Here is a 16,707-nt window from a genome sequence, read left to right as displayed (position 1 = left end):
GCCTTTTGGTAGGCCGTCATTGTACATAAGAATTTGTTCTTAACTGACTTTCCTAGTTAAAAAAATGTTAAATACATTTTGTTTTAATAATCACAACTCAAGTCATAAACAGTGCCACACTCTGATGTCCGTTGCCTGGAGAGCCCTCAAGTTCAATAGGTTTAACCCACATTCACTCCTCTCTCCCAGAGATCTCGACAACACAACAAAGTAATCCCTCACCCACCCGCAGGGGTTAGGCCTGCTTGCCTGGCCTAGCTAGGTGTCCCTACACCTGGTAGAATGGCAGAGCAGGATACATGGTGCAGAGCAGGATGCAAAGGGTACATTCTGGGGCTTCATGCTGAGGCCCTGGCTGCCAAGAGAGGCAGGGGGTCCTTGGTCCTGGCAGAGCGGCAGGCTAGCTGGGGTACAGGGGGGTACATCCTTGGGGAGGCAGGTGGAGGCTGGGGTGCTGGGGGCCACATACTGAAGCAGTTTGGGGAGTACTTGCTGGGTCCCTCTTCCACCGTTGTGCTATGCCACCAGGTGCTGGTAACTTGGGTTGCACCCCAAATGGCACCCTATTCCCTATATAGTGCACTACCTTTGACAAGGGCCCATGGCCTGGCTCTCTCCAATTCTGAAAACTGAGACCTCAACAACTTGGTTTGGGATTAGTGCCGTCCTCCCCACCATGGAGCTGCCTGCCATTCAGCTGGCTGTGCCTGGCTAAGACACTGGCTGTCTTTGTAACACTGACCCCAATAAAAGCAATAGTGTTTTGTTGTTTGTATAAGACTACTAAGAGCATACGAGAAATATTCACCACGGTTGTGTTCTTTTCAAAACAGCAAGAGAAGAGGAACACTTTTATAAAAATAAGAAATTACGTGATAAATGTAATACAAAACACTTTTATTCTTTAACAGTCTGTCCATTAAATGTTTTTTTCTCTTAATACTGTTTACTTCTCTTTACAGGCCCTCGTCGCTGGAAATTAATTAAATGTCATTTCTACAGCTCTGTAAATATATCCTCCGGCAAAATAATTTAATACTACTGTAAATGGCAAAGATAGTTCCAGTATTTTCCAAGACAAAGATCACATTGGCTCCTCCTACTCAACAGTGGTTTTATTTTGCTGTGCATATTCAGTGAGAAGAATACTGATGTAAGAATATCACTATTATTAAATACATTTGTAACAAATTAGGGTAAGTGTCATGCTCCTCTTTGTGGGAATATGTGGTGGTAGAATAAATAACCAGTCATTTGTTGGTGGCCTACAGCGGTGGTTTCCAACTGTTTTTGGTTACTGTACCACCAACTGAATTTAACTCTGCCTGGAGTACCCCTGAAGTACCCCCTCTTGTGTATTTTACCAGTAGGCCTATGGTCGTATTAGTCTTCTCAAGTACCCTTTGTCGATAGGCCAAGTACCCCTAGTCGTCCTAGTACCCCTAGGTGTCCTAGTACAACCTAGTTGCGAACCACTGGCCTACAGGCACACTACATGTGGCGTTGTTATCTCACTCTGCCACCTAGTGGAATAAAGTTCACACTGCACTTTTGGACAAATTCTCCCAGTCCCAACATATCATACATTTTCCACTTCAAATCCACTTCAACAATCTCTTTGAATTAAACCTTTATAAAATTAATGGCTGAAATAAATATATTTAATAGTCCATAGGGCCAGGTCCATAGAACAATGAAACATCTGCCTTAGTAGTCTGAATCTGAATTAATAGATGAATCAGGAGTCTAGAGCACCTCTAGAGTCTATATCCTTGTTGTTAGCAAGGCTTGCTCTTCTTCCCCAGGCATTCAAAGTAGGACATCAATCCATAGCGTCTGGTTTGGGCTTCGGGCTCAGGGCTTGTCTAGGACAGACTCCTTTGTCCTGTCTCTATGCTCACACTCTTGTACACCAGGTCTTGAACATCAGGTCTTGAACATCAGGTCTTGAACATCAGGTCTTGGACACCAGATTCCTCACATTGGCTTGCTCCACTCTCCCAGGCGTTTAAAGAAAGACATGAATCCGTTGCCCTCTGAAAGTTTGGGCTTCGGGCTCTTAGAAGGGTTAGCCATATTGTGTTTGGGGCTCTGAGGAGGGTCAGCCTGTTTGGGTTTCTGGGAGACGAGTATATGGAGAGGAGCGGGAGAAAACTCATTTATCTCCTCATCCTGGTTCTGGTTCAGTTCTAGGTGTAAGGAGGGAGGTTTTGTCTTGACTATAGAGGAGCTCTTGTCTTGGTTCAGCTCTCCTAGCTCTACGTGTGTAGGTCTCTCTGCTGCTGACAAGCTGTTGGACACCTTCTCCTGCTGGGCACCAGATGTCTCAGAGTGGTGAGGGATGGTGACTACCTCCAAGCCTCTGTTTTCAGAGTCCCTGGGGATGTTGAGACTTGTTGTCAAGTCTTTGTGTTTTGACATGGAGCTCTTAGACACCAGGCCTCGGACACAAGGCTTCTCAGAGTGGCCAGGGAGGTTGGTACGGTTAGGTCCTCCAGAGGCTCTGTGTTTCAGGGACTTCAGATCAGTGTCTTCTGACTTCATCCTCCCTGTGACCCCCAGAGTAGGAGATGGTGTAGCAGGAAAAGTAAACAGATCATCCTCTTCCTCTTCCTCAGTAGGAGGGGCTTTAGGGGTGAGGGTGAAGGTGTGTCTGCGGTTGAGTATTTCCTTGGGGGAGAGGTGAGGGTTGAGGAGGTATCTAGCCAGGCTCTCGCTGCCTCTACATGCATCTCCCAGCAGCCGCTGTCTGTCCTCTTGGAAGGTCCTCTGGTGAGGGGAGGTGGAGGTGATGGTGGAGATGGTGGAGGATGTAGCATTAGTGGACGTAGCGTTAGGTGATCTTGTGGAGGTGTTAGTATTATTGGTGGCATTAGGAGACTTCTGCTGCTCCAGGCCGTACTCCCCAGACGAAAGACTACCACGGCTGCTCTGATACCTCAGAACCTTCCTGGCCACTTCACGCAACTTCTGGGCTTCTTCCTCATTTCCCTCCTCCTCCTCCTTTTCCTCCTTGTCCTTCATTGTCACTGAGATGGGTCTACCTGTGGAGGTGCAGGAGGAGGAGCTGCTGCTACCGATTCTCCTGGTTGGCTGTGTAGAACCATGCGGTTTCTTAGGGTTCTGCTGTGTCTCCTCAGGATGTGGAACCACATTCTCCTTCAGGTTCCTTTTGCTGTGGGACTGGTCCTTCTGGTCACTCTGAGAGGTCCCAGCCAGATCTCTGGCTGAGTTCCACTCATTCTCCTTACACACCTCCGTGGCCTTGACACAACCTCGATTTCCCCGTTCTGCTGAGGGAAGGTTTGCTTGAATGGGAACCTCTGACAGTCTGCTGATGGTGGGGGAGGGCATGCCTTTTCTCCTTTGGGACACACGACTGGTCAGGACCCTAAATCAAATCAAACTTTATTCAAAGTTCATATGAATGTCACAACACACTTTTACAGGAAAAAAGAAAAACACGTTTAAAAAAGAAAACCAGAAAATAACAGATTATATTTCAAAAGAAAGTATGACCAACTTCCGTAGTACGGACTCCAGGGCCACACCCTCCACGGCCTTGTCCCGTATGGAGCAGGTGGCGGTGGAACGGCGTTTAGCAGCATTAGCATCACTCAGCAGTCTGTCTCTGGATCTCCTCTTCACCTCCGCCACCTCACGATCACGGTTCTCCTACACACAGATACAATAACACATGTTAGGGAGCCAGAGGCAATGAACACTGGAATCTACCAAGAAATCAGGGAAGGTTAAAGAGAAAAGAGAAACTACAGAGATAGTTATTGAAGACAAAATCCAGCCAAAAGTCCTCACACAGAAAAGAGTGAGATGGAGATCTATGTTCCCAACGAGGCCAAGATGGCAGTCAGTAAATCAGAGAGCATAAAATAATAGTATGCAAAAGGAGTATATTCCATATTTTTTACCTGGATGGCCTTCAGGAATTTCTCACAGAAAGAGTTGAAGATGGAGCAGCATTCATTCAGTCTGAACTTGCTGGGGTCTTCACAGAAGTACTCAGCCACTGAGTCACTGACTGAACCCAGCGACTGCAGAGAGAGCTCAGTCTCAGCCAGACGACACTCTGCTTCCTACAAGGGACCACACACAGAACAGAAATAACAAAGGATGTGTCCCAAATGGCACCCTGTTCCCCATATACAGGGGGCAAAAAATGATTTAGTCAGCCACCAATTGTGCAAGTTCTCCCACTTAAAAAGATGAGAGAGGCCTGTAATTGTCATCATATGTTCACTACAACTATGACAGACAAAATGAAAGAAAAAATCCCAAAAATCACATTGTAGGATTATTGAGGAATTTATTTGCAAATTTATGTTGGAAATTAAGTATTTGGTCAATAACAAAAGTTTATCTCAATGCTTTGTTATATACCCTTTGTTGGTAATGACAGAGGTCAAATGTTTTCTGTAAGTCTTCACAAGGTTTTCACACACTGTTGCTGGTATTTTGGCCCATTCCTCCAGATCTCCTCTAGAGCAGTGATGTTTTGGGGCTGTTGCTGGGCAACACGGACTTTCAACTCACTCCAAAGATTTTCTATGGTGTTCAGATCTGGAGACTGGCTAGGCCACTCCAGGACCTTGAAATGCTTCTTACGAAGCCAGTCCTTCGTTGCCCGGGCGGTGTGTTTGGGATCATTGTCATGCTGAAAGACCCAGCCACGTTTCATCTTCAATGCCCTTGCTGATGGAAGGAGGTTTTCACTCAAAATCTCACGATACATGGCCCCATTCATTCTTTCCTTTACACAGATCAGTCGTCCTGGTCCCTTTGCAGAAAAACAGCCCCAAAGCATGATGTTTCCACCCCCATGCTTCACAGTAGGTATGGTGTTCTTTGGATGCAACTCAGCATTCTTTGTCCTCCAAACACGAAAAGTTGAGTTTTTACCAAAAAGTTCTATTTTGGTTTCATCTGACCATATGACATTCTCCCAATCTTCTTCTGGATCATCCAAATGCTCTCTAGCAAACTTCAGACGGGCCTGGACATGTACTGGCTTAAGCAGGGGGACACGTCTGGCACTGCAGGATTTGAGTCCCTGGCGGCGTAGTGTGTTAATGATGGTAGGCTTTGTTACTTTGGTCCCAGCTCTCTGCAGGTCATTCACTAGGTCCCCCCGTGTGGTTCTGTGATTTTTGCTCACCGTTCTTGTGATCATATTGACCCCACGGGGTGAGATCTTGCGTGGGGAGATTATCAGTGGTCTTGTATGTCTTCCATGTCCTAATAATTGCTCCCACAGTTGATTTCTTCAAACCAAGCTGCTTACCTATTGCAGATTCAGTCTTCCCAGCCTGTTGCAGGTCTACAATTTTGTTTCTGGTGTCCTTTGACAGCTCTTTGGGCTTGGTCATAGTGGAGTTTGGAGTGTGACTGTTTGAGGTTGTGGACAGGTGTCTTTTATACTGATAACAAGTTCAAACAAGTGCCATTAATACAGGTAACGAGTGGAGGACAGAGGAGCCTCTTAAAGAAGAAGTTACAGGTCTGTGAGAGCCAGAAATCTTGCTTGTTTGTAGGTGACCAAATACTTAAAAGTAGTGCACTATACAAAGGGAAAAGGGTGCCATTAGGGTCGCAATGTACATTTCTGAACCTACAGGGGACCACAAACATCAATAACCTCATCACTGGTCCTAGAGTTGTAGAATCACCACCAGAGGTTATTAAGGCTAAGGGCCCAGAGTTTTTCCTGGTCAGGTTATGTGGCCAGGTAAAACTTGTGGCCCTGGAAACATTATATAGGTATACAGTATTGGGGAAAGTAGCGATACAAGATCTGAAAGGAATGGAGAATACAACAGGCAGGCTACCTCACCTTGAGAAAGTTCTCCATCTGAGCCCGTAGCTCCTCCTGTTTCTGCGCCTCCTCCTTCGCCTCCTTTACTTTCTTCAATTCTCTCTGAAACTCACTCTCTATATCCTCCTTATGGATCCTACAGGGGGGGCAGAACACAAATATCAATCATTCAATATAGACAAACAGAAAAGCACAATCATTATAGAATGCCTTACTGTGGGGCAAACAGCAATGTTAAAGATATTGTTGAAGTGTGTAAGACACTCTGTATCTGTACCTTGCTGCATCAGCGATGTGTGTGAGTTTGTCCGGGAATTTCAGCAGGGCCACATCAACCTTCTGAGCTTGCTGCAATCGACATAAACATGAACAACTGTTGCATCAGAGACAAACAATAGTCGAGATAAAGGATAAGTTTTAAATAAGGGTTCTCCTTACCATGACTACATAGTGCATGAGGTTCATGCCTGGTTTGTTGGCCCTTGTGTCCACTAGTTTCAGTAGCGATGCCACCCTGAAGCCAATGGCACTGCCGGCATAGCCACCCTATGGACACACAGAGGACAAGTGAGAGACAGTCAGTAAGGCTGACAAATTAACCTGAGGATTACTCAAAGCTTGTAGAATGAGTTTATAACATATATAAAGGTATACAGTATATTATATAATCGATGATATCATTGTTTTCCACTCACAGCATTCATGTAGTTTCCAGTCTTCAGAACCAGGCGGATCACAGAGTGTAGATCGTCACTCTCTAACAGTTCTGGAGGGAGAGAGACAGACAGACAGACAGACAGACAGACAGACAGACAGACAGACAGACAGACAGACAGACGAGACAGACGAGACAGACGAGACAGACGAGACAGTTGAGTTTAGTACAGATACACACTGGCCTTATTAAGATCCAGATCACATGCAGACACAAACTGTACCTTTTCCAGCTGTGATCATGGTGGCGATGGATTGTTTAATTTCATCCATGAGTGGAAAAAACTCTTCTTTGAGAACTAAACTGTTGAGGCGCTCCTCATAACTAAAAGAAAGGGTACGAATAATGATTCATATTCTATAACACAACAGGCATTCAAGACATAGAAAACACAAAACTGTTCAAAACGGTGAATTAGATGTTTGTAGACTTATTCACTCACTCACTCACTCACTCACTCACTCACTCACTCACTCACTCACTCACTCACTCACTCACCTGGGAACCTTGATAAGTAGCATCATAAACAGGTCTGCTTCAGGAAGAGCTGACTGGTCCCCTTTAAACCCAACTAGCTGCTTCACCTGCACACACACAACACGTATTCATCTTAGTAAGACAATTACGGTAAGGGTTGTAAACTTGGGAGAACACTGTTATAACTGTCTCTCACGCTAAATATGATCAGTTCACTGTGGTAGTTAGCATCAACAATGGCGGCAAGCTGACGGCAAACCTCAGCTCCCACAATGGTGGTCGAACTGGAGTTTGCCCTATGTGGGACAAGGGTGCCAAAGCGACAGCGGCCTGATCTATTGGGAAAGGCTGTCTAGTCTACTGGGAAAGGCTGTGTGAAGTACTGTACCTCTTCTTTCTCTGGCAGCAGCTTACACAGCTCCTTCAGTTTACCTGTCCCAAATTTCAATCCGTTTCCTGAACTGATGTCCTTGATCATGTCCCCTACTGGCCTGGGGAGAGACACAGACACTGATCAGTTACTGTATTATAACCAACATAACTTTGGAACAGGGGCGACCCATCATTCAGGGTAGTTGCGGCAGAGACCTACCTTTTTTGAGCCCCACATGTTTTGCAAAGAAATAAAAACACATTTGAGGGGAGGGGGGCTTGCCTGTTTTGCATGTTATTTTGGCATTAATATGTGTCACATATCAGTTTGCAAACAACAACAAAAAATATATATATAATTGAGTTAATAAATTCGCATACAAACATGGTCTATTTTTTGTTTTCTTGAGTAAGGCAGCTCCAAATTGCAGGTGTTTCAGCCAAGCTCAGTGCTTTCTGTGGTGATGGGGCAAGCCAGCAGAAAATATGGAGAGTTACGCCGTGATTGGCTCAGTGTTCTGTCACTCATGGGGACACTACGTCACCGCCAAGTGTAAGGTGAGACCTTGAAAATTCTAGCCCTTTGGCTACTGACATAGAGTTACATTAGAAGTGCCCATCCAAGAAGGCTCAAGGTCATTGGCCACAGATAATATGATGTCAAATCACGTTATATGTACAGTAGCTTAGATCGGACTGATCATGTCAACATCCTAATTTCAAAATCTTAGCTAGCAGTCATCATCATGAATGAAGTCGACAATCTACTGGCAAATCGTTTTCAATCCTTGTCGTATGAAGATAAATTATAGATAGAACGTATCGGTGCTCCTTGGCCATTGGACATAAACATTACACAACAAGTTGTAAATCGCAAATTCAACAATGAGTGGTTTGGAAGGAAGTGAGCACAGCACAACAAGGTGAGTCTAAAAATGTATTGTATGCTGCTGCATACATTATGCAATATGCCAGGGAGATATATATACTGTAGCTAAGAATGTGATAACGTTACTAAGTGTATCTTGTGTAGTAAACTGTTAGTAGCCCATGTGCCTGATGCTAATAATTTGGTCCCTTTTCCCATCTTAATTTTGCCGACTGTTCTGACTTCGTGGTGCACATGTAGCCTATAGCCTGTTCTAAAGAAATGCAATCATTGAATATTGTAAGAGCTTTCATTGTCTTCTTATATGCCCCCTTTATTTATCCTACAGTTCTGACTTAGGGTACAGGTAGAATACTGTAAGAACGGCCCATGTTCTGAATTCTGTTGCTGTACAGTTCAAAAGTGCTGAACAAATAGCTATATTGATAATGTCCGTCCTAGCTTGATCATTAATGTCTTAATCTAAATTTACGGATTGCCTCTTATCCGCTCATCGTTCTCTTATACCATAGTTTGTACATCTCAAGTGTCAGTAGAAACCACATTTGTTTAAACAAGTCAGCCATATAAGATATGTTTTTTAAAAAGGCAGTAAATTGGCTGAATTAACTGTTTCGCTGCCAGACAAGGCTCCGCGATAGCCAGATGTAGCAGTGGTAAAGTGTTGGGACTGCTGTTGGGACTCTGCTGTTGGGACAGGTTTATGTAGGCCCTTTTTATTTTTTATTTCACCTTTATTTAACCAGGTAGGCTAGTTGAGAACAAGTTCTCATTTGCAACTGCAAACTGCGAGTCTGGAAGGAGAGTTTACAGTCTGGCCAGACACCTAGGTATTTATAGTTGTCCACATATTCTAGGTCGGAACCGTCCAGGATGGTAATGTTAGTCGGTCGGGCGGGTGCGGGCAGCGAACGGTTGAAGAGTATGCATTTGGTTTTACTAGCATTTAAGAGCAGTTGGAGGCCATGGAAGGAGTGTTGCATGGCATTGACGCTCATTTAGAGGTTAGTTAGCACAGTGTCCAAGGAAGGGCCAGAAGTATACAGAATGGTTTTGTCTGCGTAGAGGTGGATCAGGAAATCGCCCGCAGCAAGAGCGACATCATTGATATATACAGAGAAAAGAGTCGGCCCGAGAATTGAACACTGTGGCACCCCCATAGAGACTGCCAGAGGTCCGGACAACATGCCCTCCGATTTGACACACTGAACTCTGTCTGCAAAGTAGTTGGTGAACCAGGCAAAGCAGTCATTAGAAAAACCAAGGCTATTGAGTCTGCCGATAAGAATACGGTGATTGACAGAGTCGAAAGCCTTGGCCAGGTCGATGAAGACGGCTGCACAGTACTGTCTTTTATCGATGGCGGTTATGATATCGTTTAGTACCTTGAGCGTGGCTGAGGTGCACCCATGACCGGCTCGGAAGCCAGATTGCACAGCGGAGAAGGTACGGTGGGATTCGAAATGGTCAGTGATCTGTTTATTAACTTGGCTTTCGAAGACTTTAGATAGGCAGGGCAGGATGGATATAGGTCTGTAACAGTTTGGGTCTAGGGTGTCACCCCCTTTGAAGAGGGGGATGACCGCGGCAGCTTTCCAATCTTTAGGGATCTCGGACGATACGAAAGAGAGGTTGAACAGGCTGGTAATAGGGGTTGCAACAATGGTGGCGGATAGTTTTAGAAAGAGAGGGTCCAGATTGTCTAGCCCAGCTGATTTGTACGGGTCTAGGTTTTGCAGCTCTTTCAGAACATCTGCTGTCTGGATTTGGGTGAAGGAGAAGCTGGGGAGGCTTGGGCGAGTAGCTGTGGGGGGCGGAGCCGTTGGCCGGGGTTGGAGTAGCCAGGAGGAAGGCATGGCCAGCCATTGAGAAATGCTTATTGAAATTTTCGATTATCATGGATTTATCAGTCCACTAGCCTCAGTGCAGTGTATTGGTTCCTGACTCCCCTGAACAGTTTCATATAGTGGGGACTTTTCAATGCTATTGCAGTCCGCCACAGTTTGTGGGCACCGTTATAGTGTAATTAATCTATTGTTTAGTGTTGTATCGTGGCTTTGCTGGCATGCATAATTTTCATGTATATATATTTTGCCCCACCAAGATTTACATGCTAAAATTGCCACTGGTTTGGAAACTTAATCGACTGATTCATCCACTAGGTTCTCCTAGGAGCCTAGTCAAGGAGAAGTGCTGTGATTCATTAATCTCCAACTACACAAAGTGATTATTTTTCTGAATTACTCATGCTCTAGGGTTGGGTCTCTAAATGTGTTGCTCATTTCCTCTGTGCCAGGTTTCATTAAGCCTGGTAAGCAAGGCTCCTTCTTACCCCATGGGTTGAACACCCTCTTAGTGCATTTTTCCACTTTAACCAACCACAGACAAGCTCTTACCTGCTATACATATACACCTACAGCTGAACTGGAACAACTTTAACCAACCACAGACAAGCTCTTACCTGCTATACATATACACCTACAGCTGAACTGGAACAACTTTAACCAACCACAGACAAGCTCTTACCTGCTATACATATACACCTACAGTTGAACTGGAACAACTTTAACCAACCACAGACAAGCTCTTACATGCTATACATATACACCTACAGCTGAACTGGAACAACTTTAACCAACCACAGACAAGCTTTTACCTGCTATACATATACACCTACAGCTGAACTGGAACAACTTTAACCAACCACAGACAAGCGCTTACCTGCTATACATATACACCTACAGCTGAACTGGAACAACTTTAACCAACCACAGACAAGCTCTTACCTGCTATACATATACACCTACAGCTGAACTGGAACAACTTTAACCAACCACAGACAAGCTCTTACCTGCTATACATATACACCTACAGCTGAACTGGAACAACTTTAACCAACCACAGACAAGCTCTTACCTGCTATACATATACACCTACAGCTGAACTGGAACAACTTTAACCAACCACAGACAAGCTCTTACATGCTATACATATACACCTACAGCTGAACTGGAACAACTTTAACCAACCACAGACAAGCTTTTACCTGCTATACATATACACCTACAGCTGAACTGGAACAACTTTAACCAACCACAGACAAGCTCTTACCTGCTATACATATACACCTACAGCTGAACTGGAACAACTTTAACCAACCACAGACAAGCGCTTACCTGCTATACATATACACCTACAGCTGAACTGGAACAACTTTAACCAACCACAGACAAGCTCTTACCTGCTATACATATACACCTACAGCTGAACTGGAATAACTTTAACCAACCACAGACAAGCTCTTACCTGCTATACATATACACCTACAGCTGAACTGGAACCACTTTAACCAACCACAGACAAGCTCTTACCTGCTATACATATACACCTACAGCTGAACTGGAACCACTTTAACCAACCACAGACAAGCTCTTACCTGCTATACATATACACCTACAGCTGAACTGGAACAACTTTAACCAACCACAGACAAGCTCTTACCTGCTATACATATTACACCTACAGCTGAACTGGAACAATGTTTTCTTTCCTCAGAAGCACAAGAATAAAAACGCTGACACAGAAAACAGAAAACTGTATCCAGAAATGGACATTACAGATAAATGTAATGTAAAACATTGAGATGATAAGGCTTTTATGTCTTTTTGAGTTGTCTGTCTGCGAGAACTGTACAATCTTCAGAAAATTAGGTACTGTAGCCAATGGCATGTAGTAATATTGTAACACATAACACAGTCATATTGTGGGCCTACAGAGAGAATAGTTTAGTAACACATTAATGCCATTTTTCAATAGTTCATCTGTGGAATGACCTGAGTTTTCTGTTCCTGCATTAGTGTTATCATGTGGAGCCGACCTGTTGGGACAAGCTGCTGTACCTCAGACACACAGAGCTGGGAATGTCAAGCAGCCTAGCCTCAGGACTACTTGGCCTTGCTGTCCCAAATTACCCCCTATTCCCTATATAATGGACTATTTTTGAGCAGTGCCCTATGGGGGTAAAAAGTAGTCCACTGTAGGTAATAGGGTGCTACTTGAGATGCAACCACGGTGTCTTCTTTAACTTGACGCACGTGGATCTGACAAACCCTCCACACCTTCAGCACACTCCCAGTACTACTTTAGATCAGACTCTGGTCAAAAGTAAAGCACTATATAGGGAATAGTGTGCCATTTGGAATGCATTCTATATTTGCCTCTCTCTGACATACCTCTTGAACTGTTTCAGGAAGATCCCAACATTCATGCTCCTCTTGGAGTTCAGAATGGAGACCTGGGGGTGGTGGGACACATAGGCATGAAGTCATCAGTTAGTCAATAAATAATGTTTGTCATACCAGAACACGCATACGCACACAGACACACACACATGACGACATCAGTAGGTCAATAACAGGCGTTGAGTCTATCAGGAGCTAAGCATTTAGCTTAAACAGTCTTCTCCTTTATCCCAAATACATCCTCCTTCACAAACAAACAACAGATTGCAAAGGTTTTACTGGTTAGATTGACTTGTTTTTGAGAGCCCATGATAAGCCATTGCAACAGCTGTCAACATACTGACATTCCTACGTCATGCTCATCTGTACTGAGTTAGAAACAGGGACAGGTAAGAGACTAACGGCCAGTTTCAATAGCTCCACATTTGACCTTTATTGAACTGCCAAGGTAGCCTAAATGTGACAGCAGGGTGGTTTCACTAGCAAACAACAAGAGACAAAAGTAAAGGATCAAAAATAGGTTTGTTAATATGACAATAGCATTGTATCCCAGGACAATGATTCACAACAGTAAAATCAAGAACCATCACTCACAGGAAGGGAAGTACTGTATCTTAATTGAACCCACAGCCCTGTTCATTGTTATAGAGGTAGCAATGAATGCTGGTTTACAATACATACAAGTATCAACTGTATGGCAACAATTAGCACATATTAGTGGTTAATTTACTCTCCCTGGGCAAACTGATGAAGATTAGTTAGGCTATAATTGGCTATAATTGACTCTGCCCACCCATTAGTTTAAACTAGATTAGATGCCTCTGCTGATGAACTCATGCTGCTTGCAGAGTGCAAATATTTATAATCAACCTATATACTCTGAGAGTGTAGTCAAATCAAGCACTCTATCAGTTGGCATTCAAATGATGGTAAAGGCTTGATAGGTGTGTGGACAGAAAGGTAAGACAGCCTTCCAGTTACAGCATGTTAATGAATCATATAAAAAGACATCAGGGTAGAATCGCATCCAAGCTTCGCTCACGCTGACTGGCTTGTTTGGAACACCCTCGCTAATACATTATTGCTTCCTGATGCACTTGAGTTTGATCCAAGTGAAGCACCATCATGGTGCCAAAAAAAAGCCAAAGACCAAAAAAAGCACCATCATGGAACCATGGGCTGATGGAATTGACGTATTTCCCAACCTCCACCTAGCCACCTTAACCGTAACCCTAACCCTGGCCACTATGACGACATGACCGAGCCTGTTACAACAGAAAGGCTGTAGGAAAACAACACATCACCCTGTGATACTGTGATGTACACACGAACTCCACAACACACACACTCCCTGAGAAAATCAATCAGGGTCTAAAGAGCACATGTCAACATATCCAACATCTTTGGTCGTTAAACAGAAAAAATATTCATATTCAATATGCTGTTTCGGTCTCTCGTCTACTCCCAGAAAGTATAGATGCTCAATACAAACTCTCAGGTGAGAAATCAAGAGCAAGAGAAGAATGACAGAATTATGCATGACATTGGAGAGGCCTTGGCTTGGACCAGATAGGATATGTACGCCTCACAGACTTATACAGTATCTGATCGAGGAGCAAAGTAGCTGATGTGGTACCTCTTGACTTGTACTCAGCTACAACTGACACACTTCTCTCCAGCTGCCAGTATCAAGCTAGAGAAGTGACTCCTGGTACAGAAGGTTAGGTCAACTCACCACTTCTGTGCCCTGGCTGTTGGTTGGCTTGCCTCTGATACTCTGTCTGTTCAGAGCCTTTTGTCCCTGTCCCTGCTGCTGGCTATGACTGAACAGCTCCTCAATCCTCCTAGTGTCCAGCTCATACTCTCCCAGGGTCTTCTCTTCCGTCCAGATGTTGTGTTTGCCCACCACCACGTGTTTGGGGATCGCATCCCAGTTGAAGTTACGCATCTTGGAGACGTTAAGCTGGCGGCCTGTGGATGGCCCAAAGCCTATGCCAGGGGGAGGAGGGGGGCCTGGGGGAGGGGGGCAGGGGGGAGGTGGTGGGGGTGCAAGGGGAGGTGGTGGTGGAGGAGGAGGAGGAGGAGGCGGAGGAGGCGGAGGAGGCGGTGGAGCGATTGCTGATTCCATCTTAAGTTTAAAGGAATTAGATGGACCAAGGATCAGGAACAGATCATGGTATCATCATTATGGCTTCATCATCACCTCCATTTTGTACACGTAAAGTGTCACATAAATGTTATTCAATTAGTGTTGAATACCAGTTATGGAAGAGGGTGATATAATCATTTTCCTTGATTGAACACCCCTGTAAAGAAACAATGGTGCCGGTAAACCTTTAACACAGAATGTTAGGCATGCAACATAAATTACGTCCCTGTACTGTATTGCCCAGCACAGAACAAGTATCGTGTGGCTGAAGTGCTCAAATGAGACACCATATCAACAAATGCTGAATTGAAAAGACATTGAAAGCAGTATAATTATAAAATACGTGCATGAATTTACAAATCAAAAGCATCCACCAGAAAAACGGAATACAGTAGGCTACTTATTTTGATTAGGTTTTATCTTTAGTCAACTAATGTGTGATAAATGAGGGAAGAGGATTCTGTATCGGACCTTACCTGCTCGATATCCAACGTTCCACCAAGAGTAAAAACTATTTCGAAAAACCAAAAACTACAATTCAATCCAGTAGTTAGTCCGACGCCTCCCTCTTCAAACTTCAACATCAGAGGTGTGAGTTGAGTTGACTACTACCACTGGACCGCTACCAGCGCTGTCAGGTTTCCACTAGATAATACATACACAAAGTCAAGTGCCACAGCTACATAGTCAAAATTGGCCAAATAATAATAATACTTTTGTTGTTAATTTAAATGTAGGGTTAGGCATAAGGTTAGTAGTATGGTTAAGGTCAGGGTTAAGGTTACGGTTAGGTTTAAAATCAGATTTTAAGAAGATCAATTGTAGAAATGGGCGGGGTTTAGCCATAATTACGACTTTGTGGCTGTGCTAACTAGGGACGACCGCAGTGTCAGAGAAGTAAAAGCATGTCGCAACTTTACCTGCGTACGGACTGAGTCTGACGATGTATATAAACCCTTGGTTACGAAAAATTATGTATTGGCGATTGAGAGGGTTTGAAGCCACCTGTCGGCCATATTGGCACTCCCTGGTAGATCAGTCCTCCATAGGAATGATTGGAATTTTATAGTACTTCAATTACATTTTTCAAGGACAGAATGACATGTATATAAGTATTTTTTTGTTGTAGTGGAAAAAGTGACATTAGTCATCTCAAAAAATTATACTTTATGGAAAATGTTTTTATATATATGTACAGTACCAGTCAGAGGTTTGGACACCTGCTTATTCAAGGGATTTTCTTTACTTTTACTATTTTCTACATTGTAGAATAATAGTGAAGACATTGAACCTGTGGTAGAAATCAGGTAGAAATGCAAAAAGTGTTTTAACAAATCAAAATATATTTTATATTTGAGATTCTTCAAAGTAGCCACTCTTTGCCTTGATGACAGCTTGCACGCTCTTGGCATTCATAAAAATTAAGAAAAAACATTGAATTAGTAGGTGTGTCCAAACTTTTGACTGGTACTGTATATACTGCATATATTGTACTTGTACATTGTGGAGTTGAGGAACCTGGCTAATGCGATTTCCATACCTGGGCTAGAGTGTGTTCTTGCCTGGAGCTGTGAACCTGGTAATGCAAATACACACATTTGTTTTTGTCCATACAATCTACCTGAGCTGCTGAACCGGTCTTCACCGTATCCAACTAAGCATCACAGTATATCATTTATTTCTACCTCCAAAAGCTTCAAACACCCTAAACAAAGCTTTGTATTCCCGCTAACAGACCCCTGACCACCACCACAAATTCCTATACAGTCATTCAACCTTCGATGTTGGATGCGCCACAGCTCTTCAACTGTTTATGCTACAAACACCAAACCAACGTTGACATGTGCAGTCTGACTCAATTTAGATTGCTTCAACACAGCTTTTATGCTACCACTCATAGGCTATTTCATAAACTACTGTATAAACCTTGTTGTCCTCATTCATTTCAATGGTGGAACAACTGCCACTGAACTTTCAGAATGTTCCAACAAAAATATTTTGAGACCGTAAAAACATTAGATCGATTATGCTACA

At 43.7% G+C, this 16,707-nt stretch overlaps 1 protein-coding gene across 2 annotated transcripts; it reads right to left on the bottom strand.

Annotated features, from left to right (window-relative positions):
- Positions 1–896: 896 nt before the first annotated feature.
- On the bottom strand, positions 897–15,447 carry LOC118374669 (inverted formin-2-like). Of its 2 annotated transcripts, none has more exons than XM_035761241.2 (13): positions 15,150–15,447; positions 14,260–14,830; positions 12,516–12,577; positions 7,411–7,513; positions 7,044–7,129; positions 6,769–6,869; positions 6,526–6,596; positions 6,269–6,376; positions 6,108–6,178; positions 5,849–5,966; positions 3,930–4,094; positions 3,524–3,675; positions 897–3,391 (listed from the first exon to the last, which is right to left on the bottom strand). In XM_035761241.2, the coding sequence occupies exons 2-13, from the start codon at positions 14,650–14,652 to the stop codon at positions 1,978–1,980; spliced, it is 2,844 nt and encodes a 947-aa protein (XP_035617134.1). In that variant the 5' UTR covers positions 14,653–14,830; positions 15,150–15,447; the 3' UTR covers positions 897–1,977. The 2 variants fall into 2 exon arrangements, with proteins under 2 accessions (XP_035617134.1, XP_035617069.1); XM_035761176.2 differs by having other exon boundaries at positions 14,260–14,652.
- Positions 15,448–16,707: the final 1,260 nt, after the last annotated feature.

This window comes from Oncorhynchus keta, chromosome 1 (genome assembly GCF_023373465.1).
Source record: "Oncorhynchus keta strain PuntledgeMale-10-30-2019 chromosome 1, Oket_V2, whole genome shotgun sequence".
Lineage (NCBI taxonomy): Eukaryota > Metazoa > Chordata > Actinopteri > Salmoniformes > Salmonidae > Oncorhynchus > Oncorhynchus keta.
Note: the sequence above shows the minus strand (reverse complement) of the source record. Positions and strands in the feature narration are given on the sequence as shown.

Excerpts from the sequence above, each read along its gene's own strand:
- LOC118374669 (XM_035761176.2), bottom strand. The coding sequence starts at position 15,257 with ATGTTGAAGTTTGAAGAGGGAGGCGTCGGACTAACTACTGGATTGAAT. Across the intron at positions 12,578-14,259 it reads ACAGCCAGGGCACAGAAGTG|GTCTCCATTCTGAACTCCAA; the intron begins GTGAGTTGACCT and ends CACCACCCCCAG. Across the intron at positions 3,392-3,523 it reads CTGGAGTCCGTACTACGGAA|GGTCCTGACCAGTCGTGTGT; the intron begins GTTGGTCATACT and ends GATTTGATTTAG.